Source organism: Anabrus simplex, chromosome 7, assembly GCF_040414725.1.
Source record: "Anabrus simplex isolate iqAnaSimp1 chromosome 7, ASM4041472v1, whole genome shotgun sequence".
NCBI lineage: Eukaryota > Metazoa > Arthropoda > Insecta > Orthoptera > Tettigoniidae > Anabrus > Anabrus simplex.
Genome location: NC_090271.1, coordinates 119,355,638 through 119,370,769, shown reverse-complemented (window position 1 = coordinate 119,370,769; position 15,132 = coordinate 119,355,638). Strand labels below are relative to the sequence as shown.

General features: G+C 38.7%; 1 protein-coding gene across 2 annotated transcripts in view; it reads left to right on the top strand.

Moving 5' to 3' along the window:
• ck (myosin-VIIa ck) overlaps window positions 1–15,132 on the top strand; it is a 399,120-nt gene that overhangs the window by 222,946 nt on the left and 161,042 nt on the right. For both annotated transcript variants that reach the window (XM_067151286.2, XM_067151287.2), the window contains exon 3: window positions 13,311–13,424. In XM_067151286.2, coding sequence (XP_067007387.2) covers window positions 13,311–13,424 — 114 coding nt within the window. The remainder of the gene's footprint in view (window positions 1–13,310; window positions 13,425–15,132) is intronic.

The window sequence follows — 15,132 nt, the reverse complement described above, 5'->3', positions numbered from 1 at the left end:
GCGCCTCGATCTGCACGCGTGAGATTTTGGGCGTTTGAGAGGCCCTGATATAGACAGTCCGTTACAAGACTCTGTGATGTTGCCATTGATGCTTTCACGGCCCGTACTTACAGACATGATACTGTATAGGCTTTTGGACTTATGCTCTGCGAAACGTAAAGAATTTCACCTTATTTTTTTGACACGGCATAAGCCCAAAAGCCTATACAGTATCATGTCTATAAGACTTCGTGATGATTGAAATGAGCACAGTGGTGGATTTATTTAAACACAGTAGTAGGGAACACTCTCTTATAATTACAGTATCACGAGGTAAAGGAGGTTTTCAATCGAAAATTATTTAATACTTGTGAGGAATATTTTGTAGCTGCGTTATATCGGGTCATAATTTGAAAACTTCATTTACTGGTTCGTAAGTTGCTTCTAGATTTTACTGAAGATTTATCATCATAATTTACCTACTCTGATATAGAATTACGATAAATTCCATAAATAGAAAATGAATATGCTAAAATAAGATTTTGATGTATAAATTATTCACCATCATTCTCTTTTCCCCTAATCCAGCTCCTGCCAGGTCGAACATTTATGACACTTCTCCACCTTCCTCTATTCCTCTCCCACCATTTTGTCACAGTCCAGGTTTCTTCTTCTTGCACTTCTCCTTACCGAATTGATCCACCTTGTTCTAGTTCTCCCTCTCACTCTCTAAATTGTTTTACTATATAATTATTATAACTGTGTAATTATATCTTCATAAAAATAACTGAAAATAAATATATAAATCTGGAATGTTTTGTTTTATCCTAAAATACACAACGAAAATGCTGTTATTGGAACATCTCAACATAAACAATAATTATTGTGCATTTACATTATTTTTACAGAAATGTCTTATAATCGAAAATATGAACCTATCACATCTTTCTAGAAAATATATAGATAAAATAAACTTATGTTGAAATAATTAACATAATGTACTGGCCATAGTTACATAATAATGATTCAGAAATTTTTAACAAAAGAAAAATGGAAATTAACACAAAACTAATTCTGAAAAGGGTATTTTTAAATGACTAAAAATTTGTGTTCAATACTGACTTTACAATAAGTGTAAGCGACAAGTTTCTACTCCCTTCCGGAACATTAATAATCAGTACATGCCCCATTCCTCTTCATCACTTGCTCTAGCCGCTTGGGAATGGAATATATGAGGTACTGGAAAAGTCTGGTTCATTCCTCAGATTCGCCGAAACTCGATGGATATGCATTAATAGAGCCTCGATCACTTGTGATAACATAGGAGTCATTTTAAGAGTGTTACAGTACTGTATAACGAAATCTATGCCGCCAAGGAATCAGAATAGCAATACACACACACTGTGGCTTCAACATTTCCCCTTCACTCCCTTCTACTCCTTTTCGGTACTACAGTGGTCTTCAACACTACCCCACATTTTCAGTACTGGAGTGGGGCAGTGTTTGTTTGTTTGTTTGTTTGTTTGTTTGTTTGTTTGTTTGTTTGTTTGTTTGTTTGTTTGTTTGTGTCGGGGTACCATTTCTGTGCATGCGTGTTCCAATATCTGTCAGGCACTTGCTGAACGTTCCTTGTTAGACATACAGGAGTCACTGCAAACAGATTTCTGACCTGTCTGGTTATATTATACATTACTTTCTTCCCTCCAAAATCATAAAGCGAAAATTTTCAAGTGACTTTCATATGAATCGCTAACTGCAGAAAGGCATGTCCGGGACTTGTTCCTTTTCTGGTGTAAACAATAGTTCTAAAGCACTGTGACTTTGGAATTATGAGGATAAAACTAAGTAAAGTAGAGAGGTATTATGAAACTGATGAAGTAATTGATCTGATTAAGGCTTCCTCAAAAATTCGTGGAAAGGTTACACTGAAAAAAATGTCATTTGAAGATTTCATTGACTATGGGGCTTGGCGGCCTAAGTTTTAAAAGAGAACATGCTTAAGCAATGACTCTTATGGGAAACATGTAGTAAAACCTAACAAAATAACATTTTCAATTTCAAAATACCGCGAGATGTCAGTTTCTTCTGAGATGTCGGGGAGATTGAATGCAGTGTTCATATTTCTGGATTGACAAGTGATACTTTTGACTTACAAAACACTGTAAAGGGCTTGGAACTACCAAATAATAAAGCCTATTCAGCTGTATTACACATCAACCACTCAAAAATTGAGGATATAAATAAAACTTTGGTTTATATGCCGGATGAAAAGCTCCGATTTTGGAATGACATAACGTGATGGCCTGTAACTACTGTATCCATTCAAGATGATCAACCAGCTGAATAATTGAAGCTCTTAAGTAGTAATGTACATCAGTTATTATGATATTAAAACAACAAAATAGCATTATGACAATAGTGTTGCATAAATAAAGCATTTTTCAAGATTTTAGAAAGTGGTTTTTTTTTTCATTTTTAAACCTCATTTACTACAAAAAGGGGTCATGTCCAAGTTTTAAAAACAATATTTACACTTATAAACAAATGCTTAACAAATTATGCATATATCCTTTAGAACCATGCTAACTGTTGAATAACTATTAAAAAAAATTGAAAAACATGAGTTTGAAAATAAAGTGTCAAAACAGTTTTTTGTCATTCCTGTAAAATCAGGATTTGTGGACTTGTTGCATTTCTGCAGTTAGCGATTCATATTATTCTCTTGTTCCATTTTTGGTTGTGATTTGTTTGCTCTCCATTGTCCTTCTGTTCTTATAATCACATCCCGTCAGCTTCCTGCCTTGGTGAAGGCGATGGTCGTTAACCTTTCAACATCCTCGCATGTTTACCGAGCCATTCTAAGGTATTTGCTTTCTTTCCTAACCAAATTCCCACCTGGTATTTACTTCCATAAGAATCAGATTTAACCATCCAACTCAAAACAAACTGTATTGTTTGATTACATCATTTGTCATTAAATCTTAATCACATTTACTTTGTACGTAAACTGTCTCTTCGAAATTAGAAAAGCAACAGCGCTGTTACATGGCTAGGAAACCGTCCGAAATGACTGTTCGAGATGCCGAATATTTACCTCATGACATACAGATCCACTGTCTGGGCAGCTCTCAGGGTACTGTTGCTAGGTAACATCGTGTTACACATTTTGTTACGTGTCACTACAGTGGAACCTCCGTTACCCGAAACACTTTTAACCGAAATACCGTTTAACCGAAACGATCAGAAAAAAATACAAAAACGAACTGAAACATAATTTGTTATTTTGACGCTCTGCTAATGAAACGGTGGCATGACATAGCGCCTAGCAAACAATAGGGGAAGGAAAAACCAAAATAGGAGAAGACCTTTTCAGGAAAAATTAGTAGGGTCTGTTGTACATTTACAGTATATGCACTATCGAACATTGTTTTGTAAATACAGTTGACTAGTTCGTGACTCCAGTATTAAAATATTTTGTCTATGTAGCCTATTCTTCATTTACTTTTATCTAAACCTTCAGGAACGATTAATTAACCTCTAGAAATTGCATTTAATTATTATCCGAAATTTCGATTATCCGAAGCCCCCTCCCCCGCTGTTGTTTCAGTTAACAGAGGTTCTACTGTATTTCGGTACACAATTTTCGGATGACCCAGAGCTCGAAGACATATTTGTGTCAAAACTTATTACATCTGACAGCCTGTTTCCAGTCATTCGACCAGGTCAGGAATGGAATGACTGTAGCCCCCATCTAGCGGTGAGGATAGGTCTTTTTGCTATTTGCTTTACGTCGCACCAACACAGATAGGTCTTATGGCGACAGTAGGAGAGGAAAGGCTTCGGAATGGGAAGGAATCAGCCGTGGCCTTAATTAAGGTACAGCCCCAGCATTGGCCTGGTGTGAAAATCGGAAACCACGGAAAACCCATCTTCAGGGCTGCCGACAGTGGGATTCGAACCCACTATCTCCCGGATGCAAGTTCACAGCTGCGCGCTCCTAACCGCACGGCCAACTCGCCCGGTGGCGAGTATAGGAATTGTCGCACTCCTCTGAGGCAATGATTAATGAATGACAGATGAAATGAAATGATATTGGAGAGTGTTGCTGAAATGAAATATGACAGGGAAAACCAGAGTACCCGAAAAAAAACTGTCCCGCCTCCATTTCGTCCAGCACAAACTCACATGGAGCGACCGGGATTTGAACCACTGAACCCAGCGGTGAGAGGCCGACACGCTGCCACCTGAGCCACGGAAGCCCATTACATCTGACAGTGATTAGGAAATTATGCATATATACAAAATGTTAGCTGTTGAAAGCAAGAGCCGGGCTGAGTGGCTCAGATGGGATGTTGAGGCGCTGGCCTTCTGACCCCAACTTGGCAAGTTCGAATCTGGCTCAGTCCGGTGGTATTTGAAATACGTCAGCCTCGTGTCGGTAGATTTACTGGCACGTGAAGGAACTCCTGCGGGACAAAATTCTGACACCTCGGCGTCTCCGAAAATCGTAAAAGTAGTTAATGGGATGTGAAACAAATAATATTCTTCTTGTTGTCAGTTTCACCCTCTTTGGGGTACGATAAATCTATCAGTGGTTAGTGAGTCGTGTTTTCCTGTCCTCTCAGTACTTTTTCAACCTTTCAGATCTTGTCTTCCTCTCTTCTTCAGAAATTCTGTATAGTCGTTTGGGCTTCACACTGTCCTGAAACCTCTTTATTTTATCTTTGGTTATTTTCTTCGCAGATCCATCTACAAGCATCTCTGCTGTAATTTGGAACTCTCGAACATCCTTCTCAGTTTCCTTAAACCAGTTCGGCTTGGTTTTCTTATAACGGAAGTAGTCGAAGATTCTTTTAGTTATCCTTTTTGGGTCCATTCTTAAGATGTGGCCATAGAAGTCAATTCTCCTTTTCCTTATTGTGTCGGAAATCCTTTCTGTTTTCCTATATTATTATTATTATTATTATTATTATTATTATTATTATTATTATTATTATTATTATTATTATTATTATTAAATCGAGGAGAAGAGTCGTGACGGTTGTGATAAGTTGGAAAACCATAAACACCGTAGACCTAGAGATTTAGTTGAGGAGGAGCGTTATCAAATCAAACCAGTCTTGTATTTCGCTATCTTGCACATTGTTACAAAGACTTCTCATGCTGAAGTAACTGAAGATGAAGTACATGTGTAACAATATGTAACATGTTTCCCCTTTAGAAAAGAATGAAAATAAATCAACATCACTACATGAAATAAAAATATCAAAATGATCAGTCAACCATATTCCGAAAAGTGGTGGTGGTGGTGGTGGTAGAACTCTTTGAGACCTTCCTCTCAAAGTCTCGCCATATTGAAGAAGAGGTGATAATTCATATTCATGAGTAAGTTGTTTCAGAGGTGTAACTACTGGGTTCTCTAGAAGTCATTCTTCTTAATCAGAATGATTTATATTTGTAAAGAAAGGGACATCGTCAGGGTGTGTTGTCTGTTCCGCATGAAGAGAATCCCATCAGGAGACACATGGTGACGTAATTAGAGGTTAAGTATCTCTGTAACAACTACGTGCAAAAACGACGTACTAATTTATGGAACACTGACGTCCTGGGTTACGTTCTTAAATATCCGGATATTTACTTCTCGCTTTTATGGTTCTCCTGCTTGTTCTCAACGTCTGCAGTTTTGTATTAGGTAGGTGCTCAGATATCGTCCCGTTAAGCAAAATATGTGATTTTGAACATTGGTTTAGAGATAAAAATACCATAAAAATCATTTTAACTTAGCTACTCTACTCCATACGAATAGATACTCATATTGTAACTGAATAAAATGAAGCATCCTTGACGCTGAATAAACAAGAACGAAAGTAACTATTACTACTCAGTTGTTCATTTCAAAATGTCATCCCCCCTTTTAATTTACAATGAACGTATTATTTGAAGTTGGAACTCTTAAAAACAACTTCAGAAGCTAAATTGATTTGCATTTAACACATTTCCAGAGGTATAGTAGCCATCAGTTTTATACAGTATATATACCGGGTGAATTGGCCCTGCGGTTAGGGGCGCACAGTTGTGAGCTTGCATCCGGGAGGTAATGGGTTCGAACCCCACTGTCGGCTGCCCTAAAGATTGTTTTCTGTGGTCTCCAATTTTCACACCGGGAAAATGCTGGGGCTGTACCTTAATTAAAGCCACGGCCGCTTCCTTCCCATTCCTTTCCTATCCCATCGTCACCATAAGGCCTACCTGTATCGGTGCGACGTAAAACAAATTGTAAAAAGAACAAAAATACACAGCGCATAGTTAACTATCAATGAAAACGGAAATCGCACAGAAATTTCTTGGTTGTTTGTGAAGACAAACACATTTTATGATACCATTTAAAGCATTTGGTGCACTAAACCCATTTCTTTCCATGCTTGTCCTGAGAAAACTCCTTTCTACAAATAGAGCATAGTGCGTCATCTTCATCATCATCATCGGTGGATTTGACAATAACTTGTGTTTCTTCCTTAATGCCATTTGAACTCGGATCACATTTTCATTTTTTCCTTCCAGGATAGATAATGTTTCGGGCCGTTCTTTATAGCCTATCCAATGTTGAGCCATTCTTAGCCTTTAGTAAATAGTACTCGTTTCTTCTGATGCAAGTTTGTCGTTTCCCTAAATAGGCTTTTTAGTGTATTGTGCCTTGTGAAATCATCCTGTCACCAGGAGTGAAGTACTGGTACCAGCTTTGGTAAATGTGGAAGTGATTTTTAGGGTCCTAACTCCCTCCCGTGACGGACTTCAGAACGTTGAGGGTGAATTTAAGATTCTAATAATCCTAAACACGACGGTCGCTCCTGGTCCAGTGATGAAACTCGCAAGTCTTGGAGAGGTAAAACAGAACACTTAGGCTTTCTTATTTACAAATGGCTTTACGTCGCACCGACACAGATAGGTTTTAAGGCGAAGATGGGACAGGAAAGGACTACGAGTGAGAAGAAAGCGGCCGTGGTGTGAAAATGGGGAACCACGGAAAACCATCTTCAAGGCTGCCGACATTGGGGTTCGAACCCACTATCTCCCGAATGCAGGCTCACAGCTCCGCGCCCCCAACTGCACGGCCAACTCGCTCAGTACTTAGGCTCTAATCTACTCGAGCAACCGCAAATAACGACGTAGCAAGACACTTATTTTGGTGGTGGAGGTGGGGCTTCCTAACCTAAACGTAAATACACTAAAAACTAACATGGAAGATTTTAAATTCGAAAGTTGTAATTCTCTCCAGATCAAATATATGATTTTACTCTATTGCACAATTAGTCATAAGTATTCAACTATTTTGATCTAGCCTCATCATCACACATTTTTATGAAATTGCGAGACCTGCTGCGAATAACTTTTCCGCGCTTCGCTTTACTTGTTTGTGGCATATCCACTGACAAAGAGCAACTGATTTCCTAGTACACACTGTAGCGATTTAAACTCTGAACACGGAAAGTTTCACATTCCTTTCAGACTCCAACGGTAAGACAACATGCAGTCGTTGCTTGTAAAAATCCCAAGTACAGCTACAGTACTTTTCACCTGTACTTAAGGACTACTTAATGACTATGCAGACACTAGTGATAAAATACGGGGTGGCCCACCCGCCCCTTGCTATCTAGTTTTATGCAAACCTCCGCGTTATTTCAAATACATGGGGGGGAGGGGGGCATAATTAGCTCAGCGGCTTAGTTGATTGCTTCCCACCCGGGACACTAAGGTTCAAATCCCAATCAATCTTGGCTTGAGATTTTCATCTCAAAAATAACGTGGAGTCAGAAAAAGCATCTGGACTTGAACCCCCGGTTGAAACCAAAACGAGCCTTGGTAGCTCCAGCGACCCCAGAAATAACTGTGATAACGTGAAGAAAGATTAATATATAAGCGAGAACATTAACTTGTTTGCCAGGTAGACACTAACATGTTATAGCCCAGTCTAGTCAGTCATCGTGTTTGTGTCGTGAGATCTGTTTGATATTCTTCTTCCTGGCCTTATTTCTCAATTTCTTGGGTGGGCACTTGATGTGGATTTGGTCCCTTTTTACGGCCGGATACCCTTCCCGGCGCCAGCCCTATGTGAAGAAATGTAGGTACTCACTATTGCATGTTTCTGTGGTGATTGGTAGTGTAGCCTACTGTGTTGTGTGTAAATGAAGAGAAGGGTATTAAGATGCACACAAATCCAAGTCCCCAAACCAGAGGAATCAATCAATAAATCAATTACAATCAATCAATCAATCAATCAATCAATCAATCAATCAATATTTTCTTAAATGATTTCAATGAAGTCGAAAATGTATCAAACATATCCCTTGATACGTCCTCTTCCTATTATTTGCCCCAATTTGACCTTGAATTCCTTCTTCATCATCACTTTATAATCTTTCCTATTTTTAGAAACTCCACTAAAGATTATTCGTCTACCAGTGTCAACCCAAGCCATCTCTCCACTTACAGCTCGAAACATTCTGCTTAGTCAAGCTGCTAGTCTCCTTACTTCTAAGTCTTCCCCGACCAAAATTCCCAACATTTTTCTAACACTACTTTTGTCGGAAAATTATATCGTTATAAATAAAATTATAATTAGGTCCGTGCACTTCAAATTATTTCCTCATACTTCAATGTCTGTAAGGTAATTAGAATGAGGAGATAAAAGCTAAGGTAGCAACGAGCAGAGTGACTGATGCTGGGCGTTTAAAACAGCTTTAGTGATAGAATCTTGCAAGGCGAATTATTGTTGAGGATAGGTCATCTAGGAGAATAATGGACTCGGCATGGAGGGTCAGAAAAGTAGGCGCCGATCGTTAGACTAGATTTGTAATAATTACAACGAAACTTGTGTGGAACTAAGTGAAACTTACTTGTAAATACAAGGTTGTGGAGATATACAGGTTAATTCACAGGGGCCTGAAAACTGAACTCTGCAGAGCATAACAGTCTAATGAAGAAATCTCTGCGATGATTTTCTTTTTCATTTTGGTCATGCTTTTACTTGGTCATGTAGAAATATTCAGACGATCACTTTTTATCTCGGGAAGAGTACATCCACAATCCGTTCATCGTTAATGATCCTGTAGAAAACCATGATATCAAAGTAGGCTATACACTGAAACAAGGTGAAATTGTCATTTCCACTAAGTACTATTTATTTGGTAAGCGGTTTCAGCTATTAGGTCATCTGCTCCGTCGCCAGCCCGAGGATCTGCTCTAAGATAGCTGAAACCAGTTAGCAAACAAATAATTATTTTTAGTGGAAAAGAAAATTCCACCTTATTTCTGTGTATACTTTGATAAGTGTAAATCTACTCAGATCTGCTTTTCATATTCATGCTTCGTCTCCTCTTTTATTTTTATCCCATACATTTCCTCTCCAAAAGGCAAAAAAAAAAAAAAAAAAAAAAATCTGAATATCTCAAGATACGATCCATCAAACTGTTAGATTTCATAACAGGGTTCTGTATTCGCAAACTTGATTCAGTGTCTCTTTATATGTGATCTCATATTTTATCTATCTCACAATAATTCTTCTGTAATGTCACAATGTGCCTTTGCTGGCGGGACCTAGTGTTTACAGTGCACTGTCTCATCTGGTATGGGCTAGAGCAATTTTGTTACTTTCATTGATCTGTCTCTGTCTTATCCTTGGCTTTGACAATATGAAGGTGACTGAGGTATGAGCGATGCTAGTAATGCCATTCCTTATGCAGCCAGTCCCTGCTATGTATGGTGTGAAAGTATTGCTCATAGGGTCGGTTGGTGCTTGCATTTCAGTGGGCTTGGCAGACTGATATGTAATAGCAACTTCTGGCTCAGTGAGGAAAGCAGCGGCTAGTACGCCTCTTCGGTGATGCCTAGGTCATCTATGACAGCTGATGGCGGAGCTGTTGAGGATCCAATCAGCCTTCGGGCTAATGACTAAACATACATACAGTGTCACAATTTACAGATTTTATTCTTTATCTGCAGTGGAATTTTTAATTTCTTTATAGTTTCAAACTGTTTAAAAAAACCTTCGTGGCTCAGATGGTAGCGCGCTGGCCTCTCACTGCTGGGTTCCATGGTTCAAATCCCGGTCACTCCATGTGAGCTTTGTGATGGACAAAGCGGAGACGGGGCGGGTTTTTCTCCGGGTACTCCGGTTTTCCCTGTCATCTTTAATTCCAGCAACAGTCTCCAATACCACTTCATTTCTTCTTTGTCATTAATCATTGCGTCAGAGGAGTGTGACAGGCTTCGGCAGCTGGCACAGTTACTATCCTCGCTACTAAATGGGGGCTTTATTCATTCCATTCCTGACTCAGTTGAACCTGGAAACATTTTTATAACCGTCGAAAGATTAATAATAATAATAATAATAATAATAATAATAATAATAATAATAATAATAATAATAATAATAATAATAATAATAATAATAATGGCTTTACGTCCCACTACTTTCACGGTTTCGAAGACGCCGAGGTGCCGTAGTTTAATCCCGTAGCTCTTCTTTTACGTGCCCGTAGATCTACCGACAAGGCTGACGCATTAGAACACCTTCAAATACCACCGGACTGAACCAGGATCTAACCTGCCAAGTTGGGGTCAGAAGGCCAGCGTCTCAACCATCTGAGCCACTCATCCCGGCCCTCCAGAGATTTATTACCTTATAATGCATATATCAATGAGGTGAAGATAAGATTTATCTGGGCCGATGGCCTTAGATGTTAGGCCCCTTTAAACAACAAGCAGCATCAGCATCAGCATCATCATCATCATCTAAGATTTATCTTTTCTCAAAAATATTTCCTTGCTTGGATTGACGATACTTCATCATTCTTGTTCCTGCTTCACTGAATATTTTACTAACCAACTAGAAAACTTCATCTGCCTCCTTTAAAATATTTCTTGATCCAATACATAGGCTATATTCAGAAAGGATTTTTATAACTTTTTTCTTTTGAAGAAGAACGAATTGAGAAGTTGAATACCATTGGATCTTGAATAAAAACCCTCCCAACCATAAAAAGATGCAGTTAAATAAGAATTATAAAAGCATCTTGGTATAAACAAAGTCATTTCTAATTTTGTATATTACATGTTCGGAAAATGTGACTCTCAAGAAGTGGCCATTATGACAAAGTGGTGTTATCTCTGGGTAGCAAAATGGATGGAGATTCAAATGTGGCTATAAGTCAGCATTCAAGAGATGCTACATTGTTGTTATCCTAAGGCTGATTTTCCATGTATTTCCAATTTTATATTAGGTAAATGCCAGGGGTGTACATTAAGACTATGACCACTACCCTTCCCTGTCTTGGGCTTTCCTTTTTGCTAATGTTTCCAAAAACGTTAAGGAGTTAGTGTGACATTAAAAATATAAAATACTTGTTTACTTTTTTTTGTTTTGCTAGTTGCTTTACGTCGCACCGACACGGATAGGTCTTATGGCGACGATGGGACAGGAAATGGCTAGGAGTGGGAAGGAAGCGGCCGTGGCCTTAATTAAGGTACAGCCCCAGCATTCGCCTGGTGTGCAAATGGGAAACCACGGAAAACCATTTTCAGGGCTGCCGACAGTGGGGTTCGAGCCTACTATCTCCCGAATACTGGATACTGGCCGCACTTAAGCGACTGCAGCTATCGAGCTCGGTACTTGTTTACTTGATCACACAGAGGATATTGCCCCTTTCCTATTAAATGATTTATTCATTTTGCATGTTCAGTAAAATGAAAAATTATATTTAATTTGTGTTTAGTGTTGCTTCCTTGAAACAATAGGGCTTCATTATTTAACATACGAACAAAGTGAAAAGTTTCCTTGTATTTCATTCCTAGGCTGATATACGATACTTACTCCTTGCAGAACTTTGGTTTTTGCAATTGCTGCCTTTCATTGAATTCTATATTGAGATTTGGTCATCCATCTCCTTGCCCCTACTGCTTGAGGATCCTCCTCCACAAATCATAAAGCCATCACTTTTTTGGTCTGCCCCTGTATCTCCTTCCACCAGGATAACTCTCCAGAATTTCTTCAGCTCCATAGTGGCATCTGTGTGATACATATTCCAGCCAACAAACTCTTGCTGGCTTCACCACAGACAATAAATCTGCTTCCTCATACAGGTCTACAAGCTTCTGATTCATCCTATATTTTATTTGATATATTTTTTAAAGAACTTCTCTCTCCCAAGTCATTATTAATCTTCTCTCACATGCTTTCTTTTAATACCAATATCTCAGCACCATAAGTAACCACTAACTGAAGGACTGTTAATAATAAATTTTATGTGGCTAGGGGCGCGCAGCTGTGAGCTTCCATCCAGGAAACAGTGCGTTTGAGCCCCACTGTCGGCAGCCCTGAAGATGGTTTTCCATGGTTTTCCCTTTTCACACTAGACAAATGCTAGGGATGTACCTTAATTACAGCCATGGCCACTTCCTTCGAACTCCTAGCCCTTTTCTATCCCATCATTGCCAAAAGACCTATCTGTATCGGTGCAACGTAAAGCAGCTTGTAAAAAAACAAAAAAAAAATTCAGTGGGAACAATTTTTGTTGACAAAAAATTAAATTTTTATTCCATTTTTGCCACTTAAAACTAGGAATTATAAAAAGCAATGCATACAAAACTTGTTGCTTAATCACCTTATTCTTTCCTTCAATTTCTTTAAAAATTACTTAGCAGAAATACACAGAGAATAATATTTAACGCAGCTAACCGATCGGTACAGCGCCACGGTAAGTAGTGTGGACTGACGCAGCAGCATGTAGAAGTGCATTTACCATCTGATGGCACAAAACCTTAACTGCCCACTAAATGAGTTCTATTTGCGGGCGAATCCAATGAGCTGCAGTGTGAGTAAGAGGGGAGGAACGTTTACTTCGCTAGTTTCTACGTAAGTGTTCACATCAACTCCTGGGGACTATATTGATGTGACAAGGATTCATTTCACTCGCAATAGCTCAGCAGTAGTTAAACCCTCCACTACCTTCCTTCCTCTATTTTGCCTGCCAAACTCAGGGCTTCATGCAGGTTTGTACCATCAGATAGTAATCGCACTTCTGACTTGTACTGTGAGGAAGGGATGGAGGTTATATTTTTTTCCAAGGTCATGGACAATGGGAGATGATTCACCTGCTTGCTGCCCACATTCATCAGCCTGACAGTCTGCCAGTCAATGTTTCTGTGTAGTTCTCTCTAGTGTCTGTTACTTTCTTAGTGTGTAGTCAATATTAAACATGTATTCTACAGACTGTTGTGAAGTGCATCATATAATGAGTTCCTGTTTTTTTTTTTTTTTTTTTTTCATTTTACAGGGTGATTACATCTGGATTGAACCCATCTCAGGCAGAGAGTTTGATGTTGCTATTGGGGCACAAGTCATCTCGGCAGAAGGTCGTCGTATCCAAGTCAAGGATGATGACGGAAAGGTAATCACTTCCTGTATTGTAAAAGACAATAAGTAAACAGTCTGCTATCTTTCTAGAACTTGAAGGTATTACATAGTTATTAATTTCTGGAGGTCCTTAGCTATTCAGCTATTTTTAACATAAAACTTAGACATGACAGAAGATCTGGAACATGGGTTACTGTTTAGAAGCGTGTTGAAACTGAAGTCCTCCATTATTTTATTCTCTCACCATATAGCAGGATTTAGAGCAATATGGAATTTTAGCAGTATCTTGAGGATAATTGTTTTCAAATGATCTTTTGGAATCAATCATATCAATACCAGTAAGGAGACAGAGAACTTCTTATCAGGTGGAGATAAGCAATGATGACTACTGGAGATAGAATTTAAAATGATCCATAATATTCCTTGGTAGTTCTTCATCTTCCTCAATTGCATTTCTACAAAAATAAGATTTGAAAATAATTAAGTAGTGTATAATCTCATTGATTCATCAATATATATGCCTATATATTGAACCCTTGTAGAATTATGGGTTCAATATAAAGTTACACATAATCCAAAAACTGCTACAAGAGTGCATGTGATCTTTTAGTCTCACCATTAATATTCAAAAGACCAAGCACAACCTTCACCAGGCACAATCCTTCCACATATCAACATCTCCATCTCAGATACTCCACTGGAGCAGGTAGACCACTTTTCATACTTGGGTAGTATCCTATCTGTGCCCTGTAACTATAAGGAAGATGTATAGAAAATAATTGGTGCTGCCCATGCAGAATAAAGACCTGACCGTGAAGACGAAACTCGTGGTGTACCACGCTGTTGCCATCACAACATTGCTGTATGGTTGTGAAACTTGGACCCTTTACCAATGTGACTTGAAAAAGCTTGAGCGTTTCCACCAGCAAAAACTTCAGTCCATCCTTAGGATCAAAAGGGAAGACCATGTCAACCAACATTGCTGTTTTTGAGAAAGTGGATGCCAAGAACATAGAATCGTCAATCATTGGTCATCAGCTTAGATGGATTGGCCATGTCTATCAGATGAGTGTACCAGATTTCCACGCCAAATCCTGTACGGTGAACTTTATTCTGGGACAAGACCTCGTGCAGTCCCCACGAGGTGCAACAAGGACCAGCTTAAACACACTATGAAGATGACAGGTCTCAATCCACAAACCTGTGACATGCCTGCTCAAAACCATACAATTTGGTGCCAGAACATCCCTTCTGCTGTCAACCTGTTTGAAGAGGAATGACGCAGATGTGAAGAGGCCAGGAGAAAAGCACAAAAACTCCATGCAGCGCAACTTCACCCACTTCCTACAATTCTGTGCAATCCATGTGGAAGCTTATCCAAGCTAGAATTGGTCTGTTCAACCATCAAAAGTACATCCACAGACAGAAGTGAATTTATTGTAAGAAGTTAAATGTTCGGAAATGAGTTAAAACCACCACCACCGAATGACGATCTATATATGCCTATATACAAAGTTATATATAAACCAAAAACTATTACATTTTGATTTTTAATAATATATGAGATTGCAAAAATGTACTGGTAACTGAAAATATCTCTCCTCTTTTTCTTTTTTCTTTTTGAAGAATACATACATTGTCCTCTGTAACTCGATCCGAGTATATATAACTTCTTCCTGCATACATTGACCAGTTCAACTCAGTTTATGGATGTGTTTACAGTGACATAAACAGACCAATCC